The sequence below is a fragment of the Daldinia loculata genome (genome assembly GCF_022478755.1).
Source record: "Daldinia loculata strain CBS 113971 unplaced genomic scaffold F4817scaffold_36, whole genome shotgun sequence".
NCBI lineage: Eukaryota > Fungi > Ascomycota > Sordariomycetes > Xylariales > Hypoxylaceae > Daldinia > Daldinia loculata.
In genome coordinates this window covers 54180-64681 of record NW_026054890.1, presented here as the reverse complement: position 1 = coordinate 64681, position 10502 = coordinate 54180, and the positions used below count along the sequence as shown (strand labels likewise).

General features: G+C 48.1%; 3 protein-coding genes across 3 annotated transcripts; all 3 read right to left on the bottom strand.

The window, feature by feature from the left end:
* Window positions 1–832: 832 nt before the first annotated feature.
* Window positions 833–3307, bottom strand: F4817DRAFT_161707 (uncharacterized protein). The gene is made up of 2 exons (XM_049298093.1): window positions 3104–3307; window positions 833–3055 (listed from the first exon to the last, which is right to left on the bottom strand). The coding sequence occupies exons 1-2, from the start codon at window positions 3145–3147 to the stop codon at window positions 970–972; spliced, it is 2130 nt and encodes a 709-aa protein (XP_049157505.1). The 5' UTR covers window positions 3148–3307; the 3' UTR covers window positions 833–969.
* A 2616-nt stretch (window positions 3308–5923) lies between these two features.
* On the bottom strand, window positions 5924–7843 carry F4817DRAFT_342219 (NAD-dependent deacetylase sirtuin-2). The gene is made up of 2 exons (XM_049303887.1): window positions 7505–7843; window positions 5924–7386 (listed from the first exon to the last, which is right to left on the bottom strand). Exons 1-2 carry the CDS (start codon window positions 7656–7658, stop codon window positions 6218–6220), a joined length of 1323 nt encoding a protein of 440 aa, XP_049157504.1. The 5' UTR covers window positions 7659–7843; the 3' UTR covers window positions 5924–6217.
* A 575-nt stretch (window positions 7844–8418) lies between these two features.
* Window positions 8419–10245, bottom strand: F4817DRAFT_342208 (auxin efflux carrier). Its single transcript, XM_049303886.1, has 3 exons — window positions 10061–10245; window positions 8622–10002; window positions 8419–8567 (listed from the first exon to the last, which is right to left on the bottom strand). Exons 1-3 carry the CDS (start codon window positions 10080–10082, stop codon window positions 8504–8506), a joined length of 1467 nt encoding a protein of 488 aa, XP_049157503.1. The 5' UTR covers window positions 10083–10245; the 3' UTR covers window positions 8419–8503.
* Between the last annotated feature and the right edge of the window lie 257 nt (window positions 10246–10502).

The following is a 10502-nucleotide window of genomic DNA, read 5'->3' as shown; positions in this document are numbered from 1 at the left end:
TGATCTAGATTTGGGCTGTAAAAAAAGGGGCTTACATAGAGGGACGGGGAGATTTGCCGATATGACCTTCGACCTGTACTTCAAAGTGATCTACCATTTCAAAGTCTTAGTAACTGAACCCATAGAGATCCTCCACCCTTCGTGAAGGCTTCCTCACAGTCTCAGCCTTATTCATATTGACAATCCGTCGCCATGTGGCATATGCACATTCCACATGAATCTTATGGCATTCCAATAGTAAAAGCCCGCTGACGAACTGGAAAACGCCTCTCACATACCGTGAGCGCAAAGTTCGATAGTAATGGATGAATATTGAAAGGGGAATAGGGGAACTACATAGTAAACCTCAACCACAAGATCTGAATAGTCCTAACCTCAATTCACCAAGAGCCTAAGGGTAAAATATATGTAATATATATATGCCGTCCGCATTAACAATATACAAGAATCATAGATAGCTTAACCAGTCCAACAAAAAAAGCCCCGTCTTTCTATCCCATCCAAACCGCGCATCCTAGCGTAGCCTTCTCTTTTCTCTTCCTCCAAACAGATGCTATACATACATATGCGATACAGTAGGCGAAATACAAACCGCCAATGCTTAAATGCTGATGCCGATGCAGACATTAAATGAGAATTCCATTTTGCTTTCCCCCTTCCGAACGCCCAGCTCGAATCTCGAATCGCGAATCCCATATATCGACAAAGGGAGCAAAGTATAGTAACGTAAAGGTAATGTTACGGGTATGTGCGAATATATAAGGGGTATCTCGGCTGAAGATGACGTGATAGTGTAATGTAATGTAATGCGATGCGATATTCCAAAGACAAAGGGGAGAAATAATAGGAAACGGAAGCTTAAAAACGAATGTTATCAGTCCCCGCCTGTCTGTTAATAGTCGTACGTGAATCGAAGTCAGCTAGCCAGCCAGCCGCACCATGATATACCATGACAATAACCAGGCTAGGTTAGATAAACCTACCGCCCCCGAAATCATCCCCCACGATTGCCGGGCTTCTAAGGCTACGGTTGTGCCTATGGCCCATGCTAGGAGACACCGTATTTGACTTCGGCGGTAGCGGCTTACTAAATGATGGCGAGGCCTGCGGGTCGCGGAATCTAGGTGATAAGGGGGCAGTCTCGGAGCGCTTCGGCGGCATTATAATTACATTATGGCTACCACTGCTACCACCATAATGATTAAGGTGATTAAATTCGTGGCGCAGCGGCGCATGTCCTAGAGTCGGCGTCATTGGCCGGCTGAAATTAAAAGACCGAATCCCAAACGGCGATTCTGATCGCGTACCAATCATTACGTTACCTCCCCTGGCCATATCCGCTAACATGCGAGGCGGTGTCTCAAGCGGGGATCCAACGCGCGAGGAGTAATCATCGAACGAGGAGGAGATCGGCGAGGGCATCGGCCACATCGTGGAATCTGGGGTTGGAACGTTGCGGTTACCTAGGCGTGGCGGGATCAGTGGCTCGTCTAACTCGGCCTCTTCTTCGTCTCCGTCGGCAAGGAATAGTTCCATTTCTTGTAGACGCGACCGCGAGCCCGCGTTCTTGAGCGGTGGTGGTGCTAGTGGTGCTTCGATGGGCGTGATGCATGGGCTTCCTGCCAGCGGTCCCGTGCGCGGCATTAGAGGGCTGTCGGGGGAGGTCGGCCGGTCATAAATGGAACCCATGCTGTCCTGAGACATTCTCCTGGCCCGGGACTGAGATCGGGATTGAGATCGGGACTGTGGTTGAGACGACGGCTGAGACGACGGCTGAATCTCGTACTCGTCTGCGGCGGGTCTGCGCACATTTCTAGTGTTTGGCCTACGCGCCCCGACAGCAGCAGGTGGCGGGCCATTTCTATCCCTCGGCATCCTACGCGGACTCTGCATCGGCGACTGAGGTCCCTGATTCATGGCGAACGGTGGTGGATAAGTGCCGGCGCGATCGGGGGTTCTCGGGCGAGAGTCGAGGTTCAACGGCGGAGGCCGCATGAGCTTGCGCATCTCGGGACCGTTCGATGTCCTTGGACGCTGTATTGGTTCTTCCACGCGCGGTCTCGTGAGCTCCTCCACTCGCATCTCAAGGCTTCGTCTCTGGGACAGGATGGGGGTTGAAAAGGAAGTTACTGTGTCGCGTCTTGCCCCGACTGACTGGATATGGATACCGGGATCGCCCAAGATATTCGCTAGGCCGCCCTGAACTCGATCTTCGCTACCACGGGGAGTCGCTATAGGCGAAGGGATCGACGCTGGTCCAAAATGCCCGCGATTTGGCATATCCCTGACATTTTGTACCTCTTTAAGAGTAGTCGGTCCGTTCCTGTGACTGCCTCTGCTTGACGAACGGAACATGTCGTCCCTAGGAAATGGCGGCCGTCCCAAGACCGGCGTTCCACCTCTAATCGACTGCGGAGGGGATGGCGGCTTACTTGGCGATTGACTTCTCTGTGGCGACTCGGCAGAGTGTGGACCAGGGCTTGGCCTTCTTATCCGCAGAGGTACTGGAGGCAATGATGGATCCTCCTCCCTAGGTAAGGGGGCCGTATCATTAGGAATTTCCAGTTTAAGTTGATGTTTGCTCAGCGACGGTAAGGGCGCTGATGCCAAGGACGGCGGTGGACCTGTGGTAGAATGCATTTCGAGGGGATTCATCCAGACTGTCTGTTGCTGCTGAACAGGAGTAGCTGGCCGTGAAGGGTTTCGCATAGGAACTGGAGGCACTATGTCCTGAGTCGGAGTGTTTTGCCAACCACTACCACTTCCCAAGATGGGATTCGACGAATGTTGCTTTAGAGCCGGAAAACTTGGCTGAGGAAGTTCGGATATGTTCGTACCAACTACATTGGCCATGTCTGCGCCGTAGGGAGATGGTTTCGCCTGCATAGCCGTGATTTTGACCGAATGAGACGTGTTGGGACGGGATACCGAGTAGACGTTGACACTATAAGGTGCGGCTTTCCCATCCTCCCTCATGGGAAATTCCTCATCTAGAGGCTCTCTAACAAGTTTCCTACGAACCTGCGTTGGTGAAGCCTCTTCATCTTCTCGGCTTCTGTATATTGTTAGTTAGATGTACTACGCAAGACTTATTCCGACTCACTTCTTTTTCTCGCCGCCGAGCTTAAACCCAAAGAATGAGACCATCGTTTCCTTTCACACAATTATACATGCGCTGCTTTCCACCTCTAATATTACCGTACTCTCACTCTTACACACACGCGCGCGCGCACACACTCTCTCCCTAACAACCAAGACGGTAATGACTGTACAGAATAGTAGGAAGCAAGAAAAAAGTTTAACTATGTGCAGAATTCAGAAGGGATATGCTCGGACCGCAGATTCGGAACCAGGAGCGCGCGACAGGGACGTGTTGATACAGCGGGGTTGAAACGAGGATGCTAGCAGTACATGTCGATCCTAATAGCGACCAAGAGCTCAGCGTCACAATGCAATCGACGTTGTATGTTAGGATGCCATGCGCGATCTCCGAAACTTTGATAAATCTGGAAGCGGCTGGCTTCTATTTGCGGAAAATAGTAAGGGTAAGGTAAGAATAAGCTCGTAGGCTTGTAATATGGTCCTAGGAGGGATTCGTGATAATGTTTTTTTTTTCTCCTGCAATTCCTGAATTGTCACGCGGCGGGTGGTGTGAGGTAGTATTTCTTCGAAGTCGCCAAGCCAGAAGTCTACTTTCTGATGACACACAACGGTTCTCCTGTTCCTGACAGAGCAGTTAGGTAAAGAAGGGATAGAAACTTGTGAAGTAAACTTGGGTAGTTAGTGAGAATTAGAAGTGGCGTAAGGCGGCATTGATATGATCACGACGGGGCGAATTACACATTATGCATGGGTAACCGCAGGGCGAATAACAACCTACGTTCTATGAGTGAACTATGGTTCGAATTATGAGAATTGATGTCTTGATTCCATGTATCGTGAGGGCACAGGACCCCCAAAAAGGAAAAGGGATACAAGGGGATACGGCTCCATAAAATTCAGGGGAACAACTTGACAGGGAATAGACAACCCTTGGTTGTCTTGGCAGGGGGCCGCTTGCGCTAGAATTATACCGATAGTGTTCTTTAGACTCCGCACATGCTTTTCTGCGAACAGTGAACCATTAGAGATTTTCATCAGTATGAACAAAGTGAGCGAAGTCTTCAAGATTCCATGTGGATGAAGTTATGTATATAAAATGAGAATAAATTAGTCATCCTATTATAGCATATTATCTCCTACCTAACGCATGAGTTCTTAGGACTTATCGGCAAGGCCGCCTTTAACTAATTTACAGCCCTTCGTATGGCATCTTTGTTTATATTAGGCTATTAGCTAAAAAGGCGTTATGGTAATTTACCCACTCCATATTCCATACGAATGAAGAATAAAGATAGAAACCTTTCAACTCGGGATGTTACCTCGAAGACTTATCTCTACCTTGTCTTATCTAAAGATGTTATTGGTAGGTTTGAATTTATCAACAACGGTTGAGAAATATCAAACGGGGATGGGGGACATATGTATTCCGTACGTATATTGTAGCTCGGAGCCATCCGGATCCTCACGTTTAATAGCCCTGCTGAAACCGTCTAACCAATACTAGCGACTCGAAACTTCAAACCATGATGATTCTAAAGGGAGTATTCCGTAGTTCGAATAGCGCGTGCGGTTAAACTCTTCATCTAGCCCCCGACGCTCAAAACTCATAATTATGTGCTTGTAAAATATATGTGACAACCTCGTATTCCTATTTTTGATTCGTTGGCTCGCCTCGTCCCGACCGGACGACTTAGGTGAAACAAACCACACTATCACCACCAATACAGACGAGCCAATAGTCCGTCTCCGAGCTCATCCCCTTGCATCACAGCCGCAGAACTGCATAGACGAGGCAATCAGCACACCCAGCTTCTCGTACAAATTGCCGTATGTAGTTAAGCGATAGCATTGCCGATGCTAGTCCCTGCCTATAAAGAGGTCAAGTTCGCCGGCGCGTGTCCTAATAAGCAGTCCGACCGCCAGTCTGGGTATTTCCAAATATCATCATATACCTCTTCTTTAAAAAGGGTTAGCTTGGCGTGAGAAGCACTAATATCTAGTGTAGCCGTTGTATCCATGTCTCGGTGGCAATAGCGTGTGTGATGAGACAATATGTGGCCTGCCTACTGTTATTGTAATATACCGGTATCTTGGAAGAGAAGCGCCACTTTGTATCTTACTCATATGAGATTAGAAAGTCTTTGTAAAAACTATCTATCCGGCTATAGAATATCGATTTTGATTCATAAATGTATCAGGAACCGGATTTCTTCAGGAAAATGTTAAATGACACCGGAGTTCTCACGGACTGATGCTGCCGTTATACTAAGCCTGAATGGCAACCAAAAACTTCATACGCGGTCCTCATATTTGATCTATTAGCACATATGACGATACACAACTATGTAACTTAGATATATATGATGACCAGACTTATAGATCGTAGATTAGGTAGGTTAGCTCTGCAAAATATTATTAGTTCTAATTCTTGCCAACACATCTTACTACAGCTCCTGAGGTTATCAAGTTGAAAATGTTTATCTCACTACTACCGGCTACCACTGAATATAATCACTCGCCGGGAGAGAGAAAGATGCGCCAAGGTACCCTCTATAACCTAGCCTCAGTTTTAAACAATTATGGCATTGAGAAGTGATGAATAGATTTTACCGTTTTACTGACAGTCTCGTAGGATGCGGCCTTCCTAGAAGTAATATCCCCTAGGAGAACCTTTTCCAAAGTATTAGGAGGCACTATTCGTCGACTGTAAACTCTCTTGCTCCGACACACAGCAGGAAAACAACATAATCCAATGCCTAGGTACCTAACCTAGGTAGATACGTAACCTAATCGCTCCATAGAGGTACGTAGCAAACTAATAATCCCACTCAGTTGTATTAATATCGCCTTCAACTCGTATCATTCACACATCGATGCTTATATATATCTCTACACTAAAGAGCAACAAAAACCCACCTCATCTCTATCTCAGAATACTAGTGGGTATATATTGTCGCATCTATACACGGCCGCCCGCCCGTCCGTCTTTATAGATAATAATCTATACATAACCCACAACCGACAATTCACACATCAAAACCATAAGCCCATAGCGAAATCTTGTCACCACCTCATATGCGTAGGTATATATCACACTAAATAACCAAAGGCGAACTCATAGCGCAGGCTCATCGCCCCCGCCCTTATCCTCCGCCTTGACACTGTCGTCCACCGTAACAGGCTTCTCCTTCGTAGGCTGCAGTGGCTCATAGCTCATCTTCGCGTTATCTTGCTCTCGTGCTTCCACGTCCTTTCCCTCATCTTTCTGGCCTTCCTCTCGATCCAATCTCTCAGCGCTCTTCGCCGGAACCGTCTCGCCGTCGTCCACGAGCTGTGCTGCATCACTAGGCGCAGTGCTCTCCTTAATGCCTTCCTTAGCATGATCCGGTTCGCGCGTTCCAACAGTCGTTGTGCCCTCTCCCTGCTTCGCGACGTTAGCCTCGAATTTGTCGTCGCCGCCCTCGGAGATGCCCAACTTATTCTCCATATCCCTAGCCAGCTGATCAAGCTCGTCATGGATCTCCTCCTCCTTCTCTGTCTTGGATAATTGTCGGTTTGCCTCCTTTTCTCCGACTACGGCTCTCCATGTCGCCTCCAGTTCGTCGCCCCATCCCAGCTCATCCGCCAGCTTCCGGATCCCGGAGTCGCAGTCCCCTAGGACTAAGACGTCGTCTGCACGCGAGCCCATATCGCCTACACGATCGCGGTTGATAAGTACGCGCGGCACACCTTCACGTGCCCGTTGCGGTAGACCGGCGAACGGATGTACCAGTAAGCTGGTGCCCATGACAAGCATTAGGTCAGCGGTGTTAGGCACCGAGATGTTATTATAAAACGTCTCAGGGAGCTGCTCGCCAAAGAAGACGATGTCGGGCTTGACGAGGCCCCCACAGTCCTTTCGGATACATCGCGGAGCCTCGCCACGCTTGACGTGCTCGCGCATCAGGTCATCAGGGAACTCGGTACGGCAGTCGATACAGCGCTGCTTAGCAAAACTGCCGTGAGCCTCAACGATTTTCTCGGAAGGCACACCAGCAACACGCTCTAAGCAATCTATGTTCTGGGTGAAAAGCATGCGGAGAAGACCCTTTTTAGCAAGTAGGGCGATGAATGCATGTGAGACTGTCGGGCTAAAGTTTCCCGGGTAAAGCTCCTTCGCTAGTAGGTAGAAGGGCTCCGGGTTAGTGCGGAAGAAGTCGATCTCGAAGACAGCCTCCGGATGCGGGAGGTTGAAGCGAGAAAGATTGTGATACAGCCCCGTCTTAGGGGAGCGAAAGTCGGGTACTGCATCGTGATAAGTAAGTGTGATATGTGATAAGGCTGGCTACGTAGAACTTGGGTAGATACGATATATAAATTGCATAGTGAGAAGAAAAAATGTAAAAAGAATGGACGGACTCACTTCCAGCCGCGGTAGAGATACCGGCGCCGGTCATGACAACGATATTTTTTGCGCCGCCATCCTTGATGAGCTGTGCGACAGCACGGAGACTGCGCTCCGATAATGTCTCTGGCGGCGTGTCCGGGTCGATGAGATGCGAAGACTCCTGACCCATCTTTCTTGACCGCGGGTACAGTTTTTGGCTTTTTTGATGGCGGGGTCTCTTTCTGCGACCTATGTTGAGTAGTGGACAAAAAAGAAATTGAATGATATTGTTAATGGGGTATGTAAGGCTGAGAGCTAAAAGATTAATCCTTGATGGTTTGAAGAATAGTAAAATGTACCTAAAGTTGAAGATTGAACGAATTGGAAGTTACATTATTTTTTATTAGAAACAGCGTACCTATGTACCTACCTACTACAGATGTACATAAGGTACATACCTGTTAGTGATTTCCATCCATATCGTATGGCGGGGTCCATGTTATCTAATCGTATGACGCCGCGAGATGTGTTGCCCTAAATGAATTTAGACAACTCCAGTCATTTAGCTATGTTTAATTCAAAAATTATTGCCATTGCATAGTATACAGAATTATATATTTGCATAGCTACGACACTCCCGAACCTTGACTTGAGCTATCGAACTCCTAGGTAAAACTCCTAGGTAAAACTCCTAGGTAAGAGTCAACCAACACCCGGAGCCCGAACTTGGAGTATCTCTAAGGGGCCTATCCTTCTATGTACAAAAAGTACATTGGACTTCCAACGAGTATCGATCATATTGAGCGGTCTTCGCCGTGACAAACCTCATCGTGACACAATATAGTCGGTCTCGCACTCGGTCGGGATGTTCAGGCAATAGCTGAAGCAATGACTGAGACACGCAAAGCTAATACACTTCTACCTTTACGCCGGACCATCGCTCAAGCTAATTTTTTCTTGCTTCCCCCTTTCCCGCATATCGCACATTATATAATACAAGTGTACAAGTGGTTGGATGCCGAATGACTACTTTTATCATCTTGCCCATTCTACCGTCTCTAGCGCCATCATGACAAGCACTAATGTTGAAGGGAGAATCCTAGAAACCGTTAATACTTTGACCTCATGAAATTTAGCATGATATATGACTTACCAGATAACGTAGCTCTGGAACAGGATCTTTGACATGACTCCTTCGTATACCTCGTTGATCTGACAGATCTGTGCCAGCTGTAAAGCACTCGGCGCACCCGTGAGCAGAAAGCAGACGATAATGAATATTGGGTCATCCAGTATGCTAACGGGGACGTATTTGGCGAAGAGCGCTAGAATAGGTGCCATGATGAGGGTAGGGAGTAACATGCGGCTAATGAGCGAGGCTACAAGGAGGCGTTTTCCAATCTGTTGTTCTTCGGGGTCGCTAATCTTCTGGGCTTGCGTGTTTCGAGCTAGGTTGGCACCTAGCACCACCAGAATAAGAGGTACGGCGACACCGCCACTCTGAGATACTGCTCTGGTTACGCTGTTGTTGATGAATGTCCCTTCTTGAAAGAATAGTCGCTGCAGATCAGGCACCGAAGCCACGATGATGGCAATAAGCATAGCCCACAGTGGTGGGTTCATGAATTCCCACAAGAAGTTGTAAACTCGGAGCCACCATCCCCATACCCTAGCCAGACCATCCTGGATCGGATTGGGTAGACCTTTGTATGCGCGTGTAGAAAGCTGAACGATGCGTTGCTTAGTAGACGTAGCAGCCTTCTTGATTCCGAGACGCGCGCGCACATAGCATCCCTTAACTCCACTTGGAATGTCCGTGTCACTCAAGTCTCGCATACGAGGAAACAATGTCATGTCGCCGGGCCCGGTTGTTACGGAGTGACCGTTGGGGGAATTAGTACCACTGCTATACCCCTTTGCTGTCCGTTTTCTTGGCGCGGCAGTTTCGTCATCGGAATCGGTGGGCGATGCTACCGATGTCCCAGCTACTGGAGTTCGACCGGCCGGTTCGTATACGTCCCCGTCGTCTGAGTTGTCTGAGTCGTTGCGGTCATCATTCTCGGTAACATTTCCGTCAAGACCTGGAATCAAAACTTCGTCTCGAGGCACTTCGTCTCTATATCTGCCCTCTTCTACCGTCTCATCCTGGTATTCTTCGTACTTGTTCTTGGGCGCTAGCAAAATGTGATATCCCCAGCTCCATCTGACCAATTGCCCAAGCTGCTGAAATATCAAGAGATATAAAATACCGCGTGCGGCTACTTCATCATCGTTGTCGCCTGGTATCCTGTCCCAATGGAGCCCCTTTAGAGTTTGCGAGAGCGAAATGACGAGGGAAATTGGTAGCGAGTTTGAATTTCCAAATACACCCATAGCCGTAACAAAATTGGCCGGGCGCTTCGAAAACCGGAATGCTTTCGAGACGCATATGGATACTAAGTAAGATATGCTGGTTTGGATGATAAAGATGAAAGGTATAACTGCAAGGTCGATAAGTTTGTCGGCGTTGAGCTGTGATGCTAGTTTGGTGAAAACTGTCTATCTGTTAGTATTGTTATTACCAAAAGAACAGGCCCGACCATATGCGCATACTTAGGCATGGCGTAAATAGCATGACGTTGAGATTCGCTAGAAACTTCTGCTTGTCGGCGTCGAAATGTCCCAATCTTGCGATAATATATCCGGGCAAGCTGACACAGACGACCTCCAGCACAGCCTCAAAGACCAGTAAGATCAAGTGGTCAATGGAAGGATGGGAGTCGTGAGTGTTTTCTATTGCCATCGTCGGCATGCCGGGAGCCCAGTTTACTAAAGCATTGTTGACCCGGAAGGAGGTTGGCCTTGCGCTTGATAGGTCTATCATGTTGCTTGACTTGAGAGATCTAGATCGACTAAGGACAGAGTGTGTTACTGTTGCCGTTGGTCTTACTATTGGCAAACACTGGTAGTTAAACTCGTAATCCTACGACCAAACAGAAACACCGGGATTCAACTTTCGATGGATGATTTCTCTTGGAATACGTTGATCAGCCTC

Bases quoted from the DNA above. Each gene is read 5' to 3' on its own strand.
- F4817DRAFT_161707 (XM_049298093.1), bottom strand. From the start codon at position 3,147: ATGGTCTCATTCTTTGGGTTTAAGCTCGGCGGCGAGAAAAAGAA. The intron at 3,056-3,103 runs GTGAGTCGGAAT...AACAATATACAG, and splicing joins CTCGGCGGCGAGAAAAAGAA to AAGCCGAGAAGATGAAGAGG.
- F4817DRAFT_342208 (XM_049303886.1), bottom strand. From the start codon at position 10,082: ATGCTATTTACGCCATGCCTAA. The intron at 10,003-10,060 runs GTATGCGCATAT...ACAGATAGACAG, and splicing joins GCTATTTACGCCATGCCTAA to TTTTCACCAAACTAGCATCA. The intron at 8,568-8,621 runs GTAAGTCATATA...AACGGTTTCTAG, and splicing joins TTCCAGAGCTACGTTATCTG to GATTCTCCCTTCAACATTAG.
- F4817DRAFT_342219 (XM_049303887.1), bottom strand. From the start codon at position 7,658: ATGGGTCAGGAGTCTTCGCATCTCATCGACCCGGACACGCCGCCAGAG. The intron at 7,387-7,504 runs GTGAGTCCGTCC...ATCACGATGCAG, and splicing joins TATCTCTACCGCGGCTGGAA to TACCCGACTTTCGCTCCCCT.